At 38.3% G+C, this 18,732-nt stretch overlaps 1 protein-coding gene and 1 long non-coding RNA gene across 2 annotated transcripts; one reads left to right on the forward strand and one right to left on the reverse strand.

Annotated features, from left to right (window-relative positions):
* Positions 1 to 226: 226 nt before the first annotated feature.
* On the forward strand, positions 227 to 5,889 carry LOC131016062 (ABC transporter B family member 19-like). The gene is made up of 10 exons (XM_057944616.1): positions 227 to 1,048; positions 1,121 to 1,175; positions 1,245 to 1,420; positions 1,840 to 2,040; positions 2,110 to 2,369; positions 2,456 to 2,769; positions 2,891 to 3,114; positions 3,312 to 3,655; positions 3,732 to 4,159; positions 4,253 to 5,889. Exons 1-10 carry the CDS (start codon positions 809 to 811, stop codon positions 5,698 to 5,700), a joined length of 3,690 nt encoding a protein of 1,229 aa, XP_057800599.1. The 5' UTR covers positions 227 to 808; the 3' UTR covers positions 5,701 to 5,889.
* On the reverse strand, positions 5,685 to 7,072 carry LOC131016146 (uncharacterized). Its single transcript, XR_009098869.1, has 3 exons — positions 6,934 to 7,072; positions 6,484 to 6,533; positions 5,685 to 5,815 (listed from the first exon to the last, which is right to left on the reverse strand). It is a non-coding gene; the product is annotated as an uncharacterized LOC131016146 (long non-coding RNA).
* Positions 7,073 to 18,732: the final 11,660 nt, after the last annotated feature.

An 18,732-nucleotide genomic window follows, 5' to 3' on the forward strand; every position in this document is an offset into this window, starting at 1 on the left:
ATTATTCTATTCATTTTATTTTTTTTTGAAAAATCGACTTACATTGTCGACATATATAGATTGCTAAAGATTTTTCTTATTGAATTAAGCCAAACTAAATGATACTACTATATATGAAAAATCTGATTTCGTATGATTGAGAAATTTTTTAATGTTTGTTTATACGTACGAGAATTCCTAATTTAATTCAAACATCAATATATAATATACAAAAAAATAATCTTAAAATAAAATATATAATAGGGATAAAATAGGCAATCTACATGTCGTGCCCAACACATTTTTTCTATTAGTATAGATGTAAAAAATATATTAAACTCGATATGAATATCAAAACTGAGAGCATCGCCAAGGTTATGAATGGCATAGTCTAAATTAATCAAACACATTGGAATATGCAAATAATCATATCATATTTTGCATATTCCAAACCAGATACTATGAACTAGGAATCATCAGAGATGAACTATGTGAATGTTGGTTTCACCATAAATTAATGCCAAGAATCTCAAGGTTCGAGTTGAAGAAAATTATGGAGAATGCGAATCAACCCAAATACGACGCACTGGATTCTTATTCCCTACGCCGATTCAACACAGCAACAACTCCCTTGTATTTTATGTCTTGTCCTTTTGCAACTTACCAGCTATCAAAGATGATTTGCATCTCAACAATGACTATACTACAATACTTGTAAGCATATTCAGAAAATATTCTTTGTTATCTTGGAATAATAAAAGATAGTTAAATCAGAGGGGTGCAATGAATCAGACAATAGCGCATTTGCATGCAAACTTGAAAAAAAGATATGCATAGTGCAGAGATTATAGATGAAGCAGGCACGTCGGAGAAGGATGCGAATCCACCATTTCACAAGCTTCTGAGGCAAGCAGATAAGGTAGACTGGATTTTGATGGGTCTGGGCACCTTGGGATCCATTGTTCACGGCCTCGCGCAGCCTGTAGGCTATTACCTGCTGGGAAAAGCCCTTGATGCATTTGGTAAGAACATCAACAATCCTGATCAAATGGTCAAGGCACTTTTTAAGGTAGGTATATATTCTATAAACTACTGTGTTAAGGTATGTGAGTGCATGATAACTCTAATTCTGTTTGATTAGGTCGTTCCTTACGTGTGGTACATGGCTTTCGCTACATTTCCAGCTGGAATTCTAGGTAATTTTTCCATGGCAGAAAAAATGATTTGATATTTTTGATATTGAGTCATACATACTTGAAATGCAGAGATAGGATGCTGGATGTATGCAAGTGAAAGACAAGTAGGTCGCCTAAGACTAGCTTTCCTAAAAGCTTTCCTTAGCCAAGAGATTGGAGCATTTGATACTGACTTAACAAGTGGAAAGATAATCAGTGGTATGAGCAGCCATATGTCCATCATTCAAGACGCCATTGGTGAGAAGGTACTAGCTACGTCATCTTTCACAGCTGCAAACAAATGACATATCCTCATGCATAGTGGCAGAAGAGAACTAGGATAAAAACAAAATTGGCTTGATTAATTAAATCCTAAAATAGATGGCATCGTATTAGAATATCCCAGAATAAAAAGACTATTAAATTGTAAAAACGCATAGAAAGGACAAAGACTTCATTGTAGCTGTCCCTTATCCTTCTAATATTTGTTAGAAAACTTTGATATGTATTCTTTTTGCTGATCTGCAACTTGTTTAGATCTTTGATTATACAATGGTTCTAAATAAAAATAAAGTAGATATGTTGTGTAGAATGTTCAGTGCAGCAGAATGTTGAAAAATACAAGCACATAACAAAGAGGACTAATAGATTTGAACTTACAATATTATCTGTGGCTGGCTGACAGTTGGGGCATTTCATATCATGCTTGGCAACCTTCTTCTCCGGCGTCTTGATTGCTTTCATTGCCTGCTGGGAAGTGTCACTTCTAGCATTATTTGTTGTCCCCATGATTCTCGTAATCGGGGCTACTTATACGAAGAAGATGAATACCATTTCAGCAACAAGAATGTCATGTCTGTCCGAGGCCACTGCAATTGTAGAACAGGTATAGAGAATCACAAAGTCTCACTTTGCCAAGTTCAATTAACATAATATCTGAGACTCTGTTTGACAGACAATTTCCCACATCAAGACTGTGTTTGCATTTGTTGGAGAGAATTCAGCAATTAGATCCTTCTCAGAAAGCTTACAAAAGCAGCTCAGAATAAGCAGGACCCAAGCATTTGTGAAGGGATTAGGGACAGGAATGTTCCAAGTTGTGACATTCTGTTCTTGGGCTCTTATCGTGTGGGTTGGAGCCGTCGTTGTGACAGCCGGGAGATCACTTGGAGGAGATGTTATCGCTGCTGTCATGAGCATTCTCTTTGGTGCTATGTAAGAGAACCATATATATCATGCTATTGTCACCACATTGTGTCTTGGTGTGAAATTACAACCATTTTCCACTTTGCAATTCTCAGATCCCTCACATATGCTGCACCAGACATGCAGCTCTTCAATCAAGCAAGAGCAGCAGGGATGGAAGTTTTTCAAGTGATTGAGAGAAAGCCAGTGATACACACCAACCCCGGGGGAAAAGAAGTGGCTGTCATCAAAGGCAGCATATGTATAAACGACGTGCACTTTGCTTATCCATCCAGGAAGGAGACTCCAATTCTTCGAGGATTTTCATTATCAATCCCAGCAGGAAAGGTAGTAGCATTCGTTGGCAGTAGCGGATGTGGCAAGAGCACCATCATGTCATTAATAACAAGATTCTATGACCCTATTGAAGGTAGTTCTAACTTCTATGTGCACATCCACTTCATATATACATTTGCTATGCTTAATTCCTCTTGCTATACAACAACATCTGTTAAGAAATCAAGGAGCCTAATGGATTTGGCATCTCTCAGGTTATATTCTCATTGACAACTACAACATCAAGGATCTGGATTTGAAGTTCCTCAGGAGAAACATTGGAGTAGTTTCACAGGAGCCGTCACTTTTCTCGGGCAACATCAAGGAAAACATTCAGGCAGGAAACTGGGAAGCAGATGAACATCAACTCCAGAAAGCAGCTCAAATGGCAAATGCACACTCTTTCATATGTGAATTTCCAAATCAATACTTGACTGAGGTCAGATAAGTCTAGAATTTTTGATAAAACACAGCACATCACATGATGAAACCTCCTGTCTTATGATCATATCTGGCACCATAGCATACATCTGCACTCTTTCTTTTGTTCTCAGTCATGAATCATACATTAATATGCCGTCAGTTTCAAATTTTTAAATTTCATGTATCCTGAAGAGGAGCTTCTCTTGTCATTAGGTCGGACAAAGGGGTGTCCAGTTATCAGGTGGACAGAAACAAAGAATAGCAATAGCACGAGCAATCCTAAAGAATCCTCCAATTCTTTTACTAGATGAAGCCACCAGCGCCCTTGATACAGAATCTGAAAAGCTAGTTCAAGCAGCCCTCGAGACTGCAATGCAAGGAAGGACAGTCATCTTGATTGCACACAGATTATCCACAATTGTTAATGCAGATACCATTGCTGTTGTAGAAAATGGAGTAGTTACAGAGACAGGACCACACCACCACTTACTAACTAGCAACAATTTTTACCGTAGCTTGTTTGAAATGCAGAATCTCAACCAAGATAGTGATGCAAGGTTGGCTAACCAAAGCTACTTATCAATTGCATAGCATTGATAGACTTGGAATAACATTTAACTGTTCATTTTACAGATTAGAGGATCCAATGGAAGATTTAGCAAGTATTTATACTGATGCTTCATCACACTTCCCAGATGAATCTAAGGAAGCCAACAGAACTCCACAATTTTCTCCCACTAAAGAGGAACTGACAGAAAGGAAGGAAAAGCCAATATTTTACAGAATCTGGTTTGCCTTAAAGAAGAGAGACATTTTAAAGATTTTCATTGGCTCTTGTGGAGCTGCTCTTGCAGGAATCTCTAAACCAGTCTTTGGGTACTTCATCATAACAATAGGAGTGGCATACTATAAAGATGATGCAGAAAGAAGAGTAGGGAAGTACTCAATCCTTTTTGCGTCTATAGGATTTTTGTCATTCTTTGCCCACACTCTGCAACATTATTTTTATGGCTTGGTTGGGGAGCAGGCCATGATGAACCTCAGACAAGCATTATATTCAGGTATCAGTTTTATTCCAATTGTATTTTACCTCTACTCCATCAGCAAGATAACATCTATGACAACCAATTCTTATGAAACATCCTTATTTACAGCTATACTACGAAATGAACTGTCCTGGTTTGAGAAGCCTCAAAACAGTGTGGGATCAGTTACAGCACAAGTTATCAATGAAACAGCCACAGTCAAAACCATCATATCTGACCGTATGTCCGTTATTGTTCAATGCATCTCGTCCATACTGATTGCAACAGTAGTCAGCATCAGAGTCAACTGGAGAATGGGCCTAGTTGCTTGGGCCGTGATGCCCTGCCACTTTATCGGTGGGCTGATTCAAGCCAAGTCTGCTAAAGGATTTTCAAGTGGCAGTAATGCTGCTTATTCAGAACTGGTTTCCCTTGCTTCTGAATCAGCATCCAACATAAAAACTGTTGCCTCTTTTTGCCTAGAAGATCATGTGATTGAAAAGGCAAAGGTTTCTTTAAAGAAGCCACTGGCAAAATGCAGGACACAGAGTATCAAATATGGGATCATTCAAGGTGTATCGCTTTGCTTGTGGAATATAGCTCATGCCGTTGCATTATGGTATACCACTATCCTCGTCAAAAGAGGACAAGCTTCCTTTGAGAATGGAATAAGATCATACCAGATATTCTCACTCACAGTTCCATCAATCACGGAGCTGTGGACACTGATACCTACTGTTTTCTCTGCTATCAGCATTCTGACGCCTGCATTCCATACCCTTGACCGACAGACTGAGATCGAGCCAGACGAGCCAAAGCAATCAGATCATAAATCCATTAAGGGGGATATTGAATTTTCAAATGTGAGATTCACTTACCCCTCCAGACCAGATATGACTATACTCGATAACTTCAACTTGACAATTGAAGCTGGATCAAAAGTTGCTCTGGTTGGACCAAGTGGAGCTGGGAAGTCCTCCATTTTAGCACTTCTGCTCAGATTTTACGATGTCAACCAAGGAGAAGTTCTCATTGACGGGAAAAATGTGAAGAGTTACAACCTGAAAATTCTGAGAGCACAGATTGGCTTGGTGCAGCAGGAGCCGCTTCTCTTCAGCTTTTCAATCAGAGAAAATATATGCTATGGAAATGAAGGTGCTTCTGAAGCTGAAATCATACAGGCAGCAATGGAGGCCAACATTCATGAAGTGATAAGCAATCTGCCTAGAGGATATGACACGCCGGTTGGGGAAAAGGGATGCCAACTTTCGGGTGGACAAAAGCAACGAATAGCAATTGCAAGGGTTCTGCTGAAAAAGCCTGCGGTAATGCTTCTTGATGAAGCTACAAGTGCACTTGATGCCGAGTCTGAAAGAGCTGTCATCAATGCTCTGGAGTCACTGAAACTGAGAGCAACAAATATTACAGTTGCACACAGGCTTTCAACTGTAATCAACTCAGACACCATATTTGTTATGGACAAGGGAAAAGTTGTGGAAATGGGAACCCATGCAAACCTTATAACAGCAAGTGAGGGAATCTACTCCAAACTTTATAGACACCAGAGTTTTTCATGAAATTGAAGTCTCTACATTTGTATTGTTTAAACAGAAGTCAGAGTGGATCATTACTCTTGAACTGTTCTTAAGACTATCAAATAGAACTTGGTCCATGTTTCAGGAAATCTTCAACCTGCACATAAAGTGAATGTAACTACTTCTTACAGCAGATACCAATACTTCTTAAAATTATGTCTTCTTTAACAACTTCAGCTTTTTAGACTAGGCCTTCATCTAACAGCCATGCCAAACAAGATACCCTATGTTAGAATCTCACTTTCCCACCCATTTGAGAATAATTTTCATTTGTAGGGATTCTACATGAAGTTTATTTCACATTTACGGAGGTGTGGTGAAGATATTAAATGCTTGTGGTCTCAAATACTATATATTCTCTGCAATATTCAGATTTTTGTTAGAAATAAGCATGCCACCTACTGACCATCTATCGCAAATAATCAAGACAGGTTTATGCATACGGAAGATCAATTTTAATGCATGATCGTTTTAAACTCCTCATGTGTTTTGAGATCGCTGCACTTTCCATATTTGGAATTTCAATTATGCAAATATCTCAAAATTGATTTCAGTAATGATCAGCACTTAAGGAAGTACGGCAAATGATATTCATTGAAAACCGACACAAATTTCAGAATTGTTTTCTTGACCTCATCTTCAATAGACAACGGAATGAAACATGAGCAGTACTTGAAAATCAAGCTATTGAAGAAATCTTCAATGGCGATTCGCCGAATTAAAAGTTCATGCTTAATACAGAAGAAAATGCTACCATCTTGGTACCTTTTTCCATGTGTTTGAGTTGCACCATTCCTCTTGTCCAAAAATTGCATCTACAAGAGATCATCAGGAAGCTCATTTAAAACATTGATTGTTAATCATCTTTACATGCTAACTTTTCCAGGACGCATTCTATTGATTCTGTGTCTAGTTTCTTGATCTCCTATCGTCATTATGCAAAAGAAAATTAGTAAGAAAACGCAACAGAAACATTCAAGCAAAATTACAAAAGCTGTATAAAAATATACAATGAAAAAGCACAACAATTCCACACTGTGAAGAAGCTGTAGAGAAGTATGCGACTCGAAAACTAGAATGTCAAAAAGAAGAGCAAGGACAAATGCATTATATTATTTACTTTGATCAACATAACAAGCCAGAAAAATCTAACCACAACAAACGTGAAATAAATCATTACATAAATGAACAGGTGGTAAATTGCAAATTGCTTACGATTTGAAGCGGATGGAGTGAAAGCAAATTGTTCTTCGAATTCCGAATTCTCACATAATCTTCTCGTGCTTGGATATATGCAGAAATATACATATATGTACACACACACACACACACATATATATATAGAGAGAGAGAGAGAAATGTGTTAGAACCGGCTACACGATCGAGATATTACAAAATAAATATTTTGAGATAATACAACTCAAATTAATTGAAATATTACAAAAGAAAATTAATTTGAGAAATTACCACTGAAATAATTTTATACAACTGAAATATACTGTATAAATAAATTATACGTATAATAAGTCGAGTCGAGATGAATCTCTTCCCGCAAGAAGATTATCGCCCCGGTAGTGCTCTTCGGTTTAGGCGTATCTTCCCCAAAGGTAAAACGACTTCGTCTCGTCGGATGTAGCACCACAATCCGGCGAGCTCCGGCGAACTGAATAGGATCAAGAACTGAGCTAGACTTATGTTGTGAGTTGTGAATTATGATTCGTAAGTTGTAAGTTATGAAGTTCACAACACACCCGTATTTATAGGTGTTAAACCTAGTGTGAACGGCCGGTGTGAATGGAACGACAGTCAACTCCGGCGGCTGCGGTAGGTGGCCGCAATCGTTGAACGCAGAAGTTGAAACTGATTTTCCCTCTTCAACATCCAAACTTTGACATACAATATCTCACTCACCGGAAATCGGTTTTGAGACTTCAAGTATATCACGTTGATCTACTCGAGATGTAGATTAACATCCAATAATTATTTTAATTAAATAATAAATATTTAATTAAATAATAATTTTCAGATATGGCATAAAACCATATTTCCAACAATCCCCCACATGAGTGAGAAATCAGTATGCGAAAGTATGCAAACACTTAGCTCAGTCCTCTTAAGATACAACATTGCATTTGGAAAGGTAGCTTGTGGCTTTGAACCTGCCATAGTCAATGTTATCGAGTATACCGGCGGCCTAGTGGATTGTGTTCCTTGAACTAGTCCTCCTCGGTGTATACTAAGTCAACAATATTGACACAATATTGCTTCAATCCTTATTCGTTCTCACGTTTGTGTCCATTACAGGCCTTGGAACACCTCTTTGGATTCATAAGTGTTTCAATCGAAGCGGCCCCACTTCACACTTACATAGGTGACTCTTAACTCAAGTATCCTGCTATACTTGTCCTCTTCGAGGAGTTCTAGAGTCATTAAAAGTCAAAGACTTAACCTCACCACGTGCAGGTTTCCGAACACTCACTGTTCTACAAGGAATAGGCAATTCGAGTGTTCAACACACGAATTTTCATAGCTTAGTTGTCCCATTGAACCAAGTTCTTGGGATCCTCCAGTCATCATGGTTGGGTTTCCACTATGATTATCCTTAATTTGTGGACTTCAAACCCATTCCCCCTAACAGTTTATACATCTGATCTCGATGGATACTTTTTGTCAAAGGATCCGCTATGTTATCAATTGATCTTATATAATCAATTGTGATAACTCCACTAGTGATCAGATGTCTCACGGTATTATGACGTCGACGAATATGTCTCGACTTACCGTTATACAAATAGTTTTGTGCTCGTCCGATAGCAGCTTGACTATCACAATGAATTATTACGGACGACACAGGTTTCGACCAACATGGAATATCCTCGAGGAAATTTTTAAGCCACTCGGCTTCTTCACCAGCTTTATCCAAAGCTATGAATTCTGATTCCATGGTCGATCTAGCAATACATGTTTGCTTCTTGGATTTCCAAGACACAGCACCACCCCCCACAGTGAATACATAACCGCTCGTTGAAAACGAGTCTTTGGCATCAGATATCCAATTTGCATCACAGTACCCTTCAAGTACAGAGGGTTCCCTAGTATAATGAATCGCATAGTTTTGAGTATATTTCAAATATCTCAAAACCCTTTCAAGAGCTTTCCAATGTTCATTACTAGGGTTGGCTGTAAAGCTGCTCAACTTGTTAACCGAGCATGCTATATCGGGACGAGTGCAATTTGTTAGATACAACAAGCTCCCAATAATCTTCGCATATTCTATCGCGTCAATAGGTTCTCCCTTGTGTACACTCAAATGCACACTAGGTTCCCATGGTGTCTTAGCTATTGGCTTGTCAAAAGCGTTGAATTTCTTTAACACTTTCTCAACGTAGTGAGATTGTGATATAGAAATACCATCAGGTCTTCTTAGAATTTTAATTCCAATGATAACATCAGCTAAGCCCATATCTTTCATGCTAAAATTTTTACTTAGCATGCCTTTGGTTTCTTGAATCACTCGGGAATTACTTCCCATGATGAGCATGTCATCTACATAAAGACAAACAATAACATATCCGTTATTAGAATTCTTAATGTAGATACATTTATCGCACTCATTGATTCTGAATCCATTTGACAACATTACACTGTCAAATTTTAAATGCCATTGAAGCGGTGCTTGCTTCAACCCATATAAAGACCTTTGAAGTTTGCATACTTTGTGCTTTTGCCCAGGTACTACAAACCCTACAGGTTGCTTCATATATATTTCATCTTCCAATTCGCCATACAAGAACGCAGTTTTCACATCCATTTGGTGAATCTCGAGATTGTGCAAGGCAGCAATAGCGAGAAGCATCCGAATAGATGTTAGTCTAGTCACAGGTGAATAGGTATCGAAGAAATCGTACCCTTCTTTCTGCCTGAAACCTTGAACGACAAGTCGGGCTTTGTACTTATCTATAGTACCATCAGATTTGTACTTCTTCTTTAGGATCCATTTGCATCCTAAAGCTTTACTTCCAGGTGGTAGATCCACTAACACCCAAGTATGATTTTGCATAATGGAATCAATCTCAATATCGATGGCTTCTTTCCAGAGAGCTGCATCTGAGCCAGACATAGCTTCTTTAATCGTCACCGGTTCGCCATCTAGCATCAAGACAACATAATCCGGTCCATAGACATTAGCTTTTCTAACTCGTTCCCCACGTCTCGGTTCTACATCCATAGGTTTAGACCTTGGTCTTTTCCTATTAGGTGGTACATGATTAGAACCCGTGGCATCATTTACTTGAGTAGAATTACTAGCTACTTCCATAGGTTTAGAACCTATAGCATCACCATCAACTCCATCATTAGAGTTCGATGTACCTTTATCCTTGTTAGGATAGATATTTTCAAAGAATATAGCATTCCTTGATTCTATCGTTGTCCCAACATGTATATCAGGTATCTCCGATCTGTGCACTATAAAACGATAGGCACTGCTATTAAGTGCATGACCAATGAAGATACAATCCACCGTTTTAGGTCCTATTGTAACTTGCTTTGGTAAAGGCACTTCTACCTTGGCTAAACACCCCCACACTTTGAGGTATTTATACGAAGGTTTCCTTCCTTTCCATAGCTCATAGGGAGTTACATCTTTCCCTTTGAGTGGAATCTTGTTCAAGATATAGTTGGCCGTCAAGACAGCTTCCCCCCACATGTTCTGGGGTAATCCTGAACTAATCAACAAGGCATTCATCATCTCCTTAAGAGTTCGATTCCTGCATTCAGCAACGCCGTTAGATTGTGGTGAATAAGGTGCAGTAGTTTGATGTATTATACCACTTTCGTTGCATAATTCAGCAAACGGAGCTACATATTCTCCACCTCTATCACTTCGAACCATCTTAATTCGACATCCAAGTTGATTCTCGGCTTCATTTTTGAAGTTTCTAAAAGCTTCAATAGCCTCATCTTTACTTTTCAATAAGTAAAGGTAACAATACTTTGTGCAATCGTCTATAAAGGTGATAAAGTACTTCTTGCCACCTCTAGTTTGCACGAACTTTAAATCACAAACATCTGTGTGAATAAGTTCCAATGGTTGAGTGCTCCTTTCTACCGATTTAAACGGTAACTTAGCCATTTTGGCTTCAACACAAACTTCACATTTTTCTTGTGAGTTGTATTCATCAACTTTTAGTAAATTCATTTTTACTAATCTCTTTATAGCATTTAGATTAACATGTCCAAGTCTACAATGCCATAAATCAAAACACTCAATCAAGTAAACAGAAGAAGTTGATGCATCTGTATTGATTTTAGCCTTGGCAGGCTTACAAGCTCTTACTCCAAGTTTGAAAAGTCCTTCGGAGGCATAGCCTTTCCCTAGGAACTTTCCCCACTTGCGTATTACAACATAGTCAGATTTGAAAAACAATTCAAAATCCTTATTCGTAAGCCTAAAGCCCGAAATTAAATTCTTTCGGACAGTTGGAACGTGTAATACGTCTTTCAATGTGATCTCCACGCCCGACGTGAGTTGAAGAATCACATCATGCCAAGGACTTGGGATGTCCGCTCGCTAGCCTCCATTATCGTTTTGTTTTCCACTTCCTTGTAGTTGTGGAACAACTCACGATTTATGCATATATGGACGGTAGCGCCGGTGTCCACGAACCAAGCGTTCGGGTTGTCCACATGATTCACCTCGGAGATCATGGCAGCAAAGTCATCGTGGTTCCAATCGTCGAAGTCCTTCTCGACGTTGTTCACGTTGCCATTTGCTTTCTTCCGCTTTGGCTTGCGGCAATCCTTAGCCATGTGACCTTTTTTGTCACAATTATAACATACACCATCAAACTTTGATGGTTGATGTCCGCCTTGCTTCCCTTTACCCTTATTATTAGGGTTAGGGCGACCACGTTTGTTGGAGGGACCGCCTTTCTCGGTGAGATTGGCCTTTGCCTCCATTGGAGCTTTTCCCTTTTGATCACGACTTCTCACGTGATCCTCCATTTGAAGCTTGGATATTAATATCGGCACGGACATCTCCGAGCGCTCATGCTTCAAAAGGTTTTGAAATTTCCTCCAACTAGGAGGTAATTTCTCTATGATGATTGCAACGAGCAATGCATCCGCCAAGGGCATCCCTTCGGCTTGAACCTCATGTGAAAGATTTTGGAACTCTTCCACTTGGTCCATCAATGGCCGGGAGTCGACCATTTTATATTCCAACCATTTGACGACAATATACTTGGTAGTATTTGCCTTGTCCACTTGATATTTCAGATCAAGGGCCTCCCACAATTGTTTCGCGGTTTCATGAACCTTGAAAACACGATAGAGCCGTTCGTCCAGAGACATGAGAACGGTGTTACGGCACAAGTAATCGCCGCGGCACCAGTTCAAATATCCGGCACGAATTTCTTGGCTAGTCTCCCCTTCACTCGGGGTTGGAGGTTTATCCTCCATCAAGAATCCGGTAAACCCCACGGTTGTGAGGTAGAATAGCATCTTTTCTTGCCAATATTTGAAATTCTTGCCCGAGAACGTTGATGGTTTCTCGGCAAGACCAATAGTTCTAGATGTTTGCAATGGGGCCATGGTTGACGTTGAAGCCCCCATTGATGCAAACGAGGAAAACATTGACGACGTGGTTGAACCGATGGTTGCAGAGGTGGTGGAGCCGTCCATATTGACGTCGGTGTGAGCCATTTCTCGAACGTGTATCAACGGCAGAGAAATAATCTTCTTGCGATTGTTAGAACCGGGTACACGATCGAGATATTACAAAATAAATATTTTGAGATAATACAACTCAAATTAATTGAAATATTACAAAAGAAAATTAATTTGAGAAATTACAACTGAAATAATTTTATACAACTGAAATATACTGTATAAATAAATTATACGTATAATAAGTCGAGTCGAGATGAATCTCTTCCCGCAAGAAGATTATCGCCCCGGTAGTGCTCTTCGGTTTAGGCGTATCTTCCCCAAAGGTAAAACGACTTCGTCTCGTCGGATGTAGCACCACAATCCGGCGAGCTCCGGCGAACTGAATAGGATCAAGAACTGAGCTAGACTTATGTTGTGAGTTGTGAATTATGATTCGTAAGTTGTAAGTTATGAAGTTCACAACACACCCGTATTTATAGGTGTTAAACCTAGTGTGAACGGCCGGTGTGAATGGAACGGCAGTCAACTCCGGCGGCTGCGGTAGGTGGCCGCAATCGTTGAACGCAGAAGTTGAAACTGATTTTCCCTCTTCAACATCCAAACTTTGACATACAATATCTCACTCACCGGAAATCGGTTTTGAGATTTCAAGTATATCACGTTGATCTACTCGAGATGTAGATTAACATCCAATAATTATTTTAATTAAATAATAAATATTTAATTAAATAATAATTTTCAGATATGGCATAAAACCATATTTCCAACAAAATGATCCATTGAGCAAAGATGACAATGAACGTAAAGAAAATTTTTGATTGGCAACAAGAAAAACTAAGAATATACTCTAGCAAAGCAGTTGTTACAAAGAGATGAGGCCAAAAATCTCTTTTGAGATCGATACTCATCTGTTTGTATTGTGTGTTTGGGAGCCTTGAATCTGCAGAAAGAGAAATACATAGGCGCGGGAGGTTTGGCTTTCATAGGTTGGTTGGAATATCGCTCCATACCAGATGGGATCCTCTGTCCCACAATATTATGTGTACCACGTGTACCACTCTTCATTTCTTTGTTTTATAAATTGTTTTTGATAAAAATAAAAATTATTATTATATTATAAACTCTAATTAGTATTTATCATTGAAAAAATAAAATTTAAAAAATTATATACCCTAACTTTGAATTAATGAACCCAAATAATCTATTATTAATTCAAATAAATATAAAAAAATAATTATAAACCCTAAATGGATGAGTGAACCCTTGTTAATTATCTTTATATTATATAAAAGCATAATAAATTAAAATTGAATAAAAAATAATTTGTAAATATAAAGAAATGAAGAGTGGTACACGTGTTACACACTATATTTTGGGACAGAGGATCTCATTTGCGCTCCATACCGTATTATTTAGTATTTTATTTATATGCATGTAGTATAAATATAAGGAGAATTTTTTGTACTTTATTTATTTATTTTATTTTGAAATCAAGAAGCAGTGACAGATGTGTGCCCACTTTAGGATACAGAATTTTGATGTACCTCTTCCTCGTATTGATTGCTTATCACAGAAGCAGCATTGAACTGAATTGAGGAATGGTTCCCTTATAATATATGTAGATGTAGAATTAACAGATGCAACCAAATCTACGAAACAATGAATATTGTTATATCCTCAATTTGGATCTCCTCGTATCACAACTTGTTGAATACAGAAGTAGCATTGGAGTGGATAGCAGGTTGAAGAGATGAGAGACGTCATGTTTTGTATGTTGAATGAAAAACATAAACCATCCAAATCCAGCTTCCACCAGTGTTGGTTTTGTTAGATACTGCCTCAACATATGTTCAATCCACTGAGTCTCTCTACACAAGGGATAGAGTAGGGGGGATGGCCCTTGAATATTTTAAGCATCTCGAAATAAATAAATACCTCTTGTCTTGTGTGTCTGTGCTGGCATGTTTTGATTGTTTGGCATAGGGGAATGCATATCTTGGTGGTCAGTCATTTCTGGCCACTTGCTTTGATCCACAAAAGTCAATACCAGTACATGAATAAAGGGAAATCCCATAATCAAGCTTTAAGTATAATTTGAGAATTGAAAATGGTTAGTGACAGAAAAGAAGAGGAAGATATTTGTAACAGCCAATTGCTTCTTTCATTTATCAGGACCAACTGTTACTCTCTCATCATTCAGCATGCTATTGCTGGCCTTAACATTATTTATATATATATGCAGCGAATAGCCTTGTATGGGTCAAAACAAGAAGAATGCCCATATAAATAAACGGGACAAGTATATCAGATGGCATGTCTCAACCTGCAACCAAATTTCCTAGGATCTTATCATCAACGGGTAAAAAGAATGAACCGGAAAACAATTTTGAACAAGAATACCTTCTTCTTCTCCTCCTCATTCTTTATATGCCAAATCTACGGTCACGAAACTATATAAAACAAAGCTGTTTTTCATTAGAAAACTAATCTAAAATGTCATGAAAATCCTCAAGTTCCAACTTGTCGTCCTCCTCCTCACTCTCGGAAGGAGTATAGACGAACAGGAGGATCATTATCTGCACTCACACATCCATCATGTTTACTCAAATATGATTGCAACAATGAATTAAGAGAAAGCTGGTGTGGGCAGACATCGATATCATCAATAACAACAACTTCCTTGCACTCTTTCTCTTTCCAATCGTAAGCTACTAGACGATGTCTGACCTCATCATCCAGTTTGCCAGCTCTTCCATGAAGAAATTAAACAAGAATGTACCGCTTGTGCTCCACCATTAAACTCTCTAATCCACACCCACAAATCTTCTTTCCATACCCAAACCTCATAATAATAACCGCCTTCAAACTCTAACTTAGTTTTCGAATGCGAACAACACCTAACGAATCTCCACCATTAAACTGGACAAGATCAGAGTAAAAGTCACAAGACTTTGGTGGTAAATAAAAGTAAGAGAAGCTTTCCTTAATACAATCGAACGATGCAACCAGCAAACCAATAACACTTTTAAGATGAGAAACATATATAGCATCTTCATAATTAGACCGCCTTCCAAGAATCCTTTCTTAACGAATACAACTCAAAAGTTTCGTACGTCCTATAAGACGTGTACAAACTCTTAGGATTTTGTAATCATCATAGCATACACAACCACCAACCATTCTCTGGAGAGGCTTCCTTGGTAGGGAAGAACTGAAACTGCTTGGTTGTACGTAGTTGATAAGATAAATATGGCCAGAAACTTGGTAGATACACAACAAACCCTCGCAACAGTTAAAACCAATATCCTCCCTTGGATGCAGAAAAGGGACGCTGAAACTTTCGTCGCGGAGAAAGAGCAGTTAAATTACGTTTCACAAGAAGCCGTTTCTCGTCGGAATTATTCATGGTCGATCAAAAATTGATGGATTCGGAAGAAAGGGAATCAACCCTAACGCGTTGGTCCTCATCCAGGTTATGTGGTTTACACCTGCGTTGAAGGCGTCGTAGAATTTTAGAACATGCAATTACAAGTTTATCAATGGAAAGAGAGAGCAGATGATGGATTTGGAAAACAGGGAATGAACGTAAATTCCTTCGTGCTTCACATGCACTGCAAGATCCTAACGTTAGGATCATGCCATGACAAAATTGTAAATAGTAAATTAGTTATTTAATAAAATAAATTGAAAATAGAGTTAATATATATGTAAAATATAATTATAACCAAGGTAAAAGGCAGATGAGATATTCTGTCCCACTATTTAGTGTGTACCACTCTTAATTTTTTATAATTTTCAATTATGTTTTCTTCAATTTTAATTTATTATGTTTTTAATATAATAAAAAGATAATTAACAAGGGTTCACTCATCCAATTAGGGTTTATAATTATTTTTTTATATTTATTTGAATTAATAATTGATTATTTGGGTTCATTACACTACAAAAAAGCATCGGTTTACCGGCGAGATTTACCGACGGCAGGTCTGCCGCCGGAGATTACCGGCGGCAGAGCAGTAGACTCGTTAATTTTAAATCTACGGCGTAAATACCGGCGGCAACATCGCCGGCGGCAAATGTTAAGGCCGCCGGGAAATATATATTTAATTTTTTTAAAAAAATTTAACAATACCGGCGGCAACGTACCGCCGGTGCCGGTGATTAGCGGCAGCTACGTTGCCGCCGGTAATTGCTAAGGCGGGTCGAGCTTTAGCGGCGGCAATGGGCCGCTGCTAATTGTGAAGCCCAAATTCGGGCTTCCAGCCCTAGCAGCAGTAGATATATAACACCCCCCCTCCCCCCTGCCCCTTGCCGCTGCCGTCGCCATCGCCGGTCGCCGCCGTCGCCTCCGTCAAGGTAAGCCCCCACCTTTCCTTCCTTTTGTCTCTCACTCTCTCTCTCACCCTCTCTTCCTCTTTCTCCTCCTAATTTCAAACCAATTGTGCCGCCGCACAGCTCCGCCGTCGACCCTCACGGTACACTCTCGTTCTTAATAGACTTTTATTTATTTATTTATTATTTATTTGTTTGATTAAAATTAACTTAACTCTAATTAATTTATAGGATGTTTATGAAGTATGATTAATTATAATTTGTTAATTAGATTAATTTTAAATTGATTTACTATTATTTTGTTAAATTAAGTATGCTAATATAAATTTCGGATGAAATGATATGTTATTATATATTGTGGGATAGATTTAATCAATTTCTTAAGGATCGTCTCCTTTTGGGATAGAAATTGATTATTTCTTAAGGATCTTCTCCCAACAAATGATTGTGTTTGATTTAATTACCATGATTTTTTTATTGTTTTATATATTATTTTATTATTGCTTCGACATTGGGGGACCGGGTAGACCTAGTATAGGCTTAGTAAATTAGGACCACTATGGTCACTATAGTTGCTGGTAGAGTCGAACACTTGGTAGTTAGGATAGTGGGGTTATGCTGTCGAAATTTTGTTAGATTCAAGTAATTTATTATATATATATATATATATATATATATATATAGGGGAGGACTAGAATAAAAACACTCTTAAGTGTATAAAATATAAATGATTTTCAGCCCTTAGATCATCAAGATCTACGGTTGATTCGTAACCATTTTGGATGAATTCGTGGTCCTGGGTTCGAATCCCAAAGGTAACAAAAATTTATTTTTCACAATTCGTAACCATGTTGGATGAATTCGTAATCCTGTTGGATAAAATTCGTACATTAAAAAATATTTATATTTATATTTTAAGAAGTGTTTTTACTATATATATATATATATATATATATATATATATATATATATATTTCAATTAGAATACACAAGAATGAGAGATAATCGTACGTGGATGTACGCGAAATACAATAATCGTGCTACATTTGAAACGGGACTTGAGAGTTTCCTCGAGTTTGCGATAAATCAAATGGCGTATACAGATGGAATTGGTAACATTAGGTGCCCCTGTAGGAAATGTAAGAATAAAGTCTTTGTATCTGTACCTACAGTCAGAGAACATGTTACTAGGCGTGAATTTGTCCACAATTACACAAACTGGTGTTATCAAGGGGAAGCACCAGTGTATATGCCGACAGAACATACTAGAATGGATGAAGATGATGAGTCATACAGTAACTACCAAAGGATGGTGCATGATCATGCTGGACCTAGTAATTATCAAGATCCTCCAAATCTGGAGGAGCCGCCTAATCCTGACGCTCAACAAATTTATGACATGTTGAACGCAGCCGATAGTCCTCTATACCCTTCCTGTGACACTTACTCACAGTTATCCTGGATGACACAATCCATGAGCATAAATGTTGAAAACCACATGTCAGAGAGATGTTTTAATCAGATGTCTGAGATGGTTCAAAATGCTTTACCGAAGGATAACAACTGACCTGACAGCTTCTACAGTACGAAGAGAAATCTGCGTGGGTTGGGTTTGCCAGTAGAGAAGATCAATTGTTGCGTTAATAATTGCATGTTGTATTGGGGGGACGATAGTGAGCTACAGAGTTGTAATTTTTGTGGTGCATCACGATATAAGGAGAACTTGCGTGCATCTGGAAGCCGCCGAAAGAATCGTCTGGCCGCCAAACAGATGCACTACTTTCTTTTGACGCCCCGACTGCAGAGGTTGTTTGCATCTGCAGCAATAGCTGAAAATTTGCGATGGCATGCGACTTCAATAGAAGATGGGATCATGCGCCATCCAGCAGACTCTCCGGCACGGAAACACTTGAATTCAGTCTATTCTGGATTCGCCGAGGAGATCAGAAATATGAGATTGGGCCTCTCTACAGATGATTTTGCCCCATTTGCACAATCAGGGCGTCAATA

The sequence above is a fragment of the Salvia miltiorrhiza genome, chromosome 3, assembly GCF_028751815.1.
Source record: "Salvia miltiorrhiza cultivar Shanhuang (shh) chromosome 3, IMPLAD_Smil_shh, whole genome shotgun sequence".
Taxonomy (NCBI): Eukaryota; Viridiplantae; Streptophyta; class Magnoliopsida; order Lamiales; family Lamiaceae; genus Salvia; species Salvia miltiorrhiza.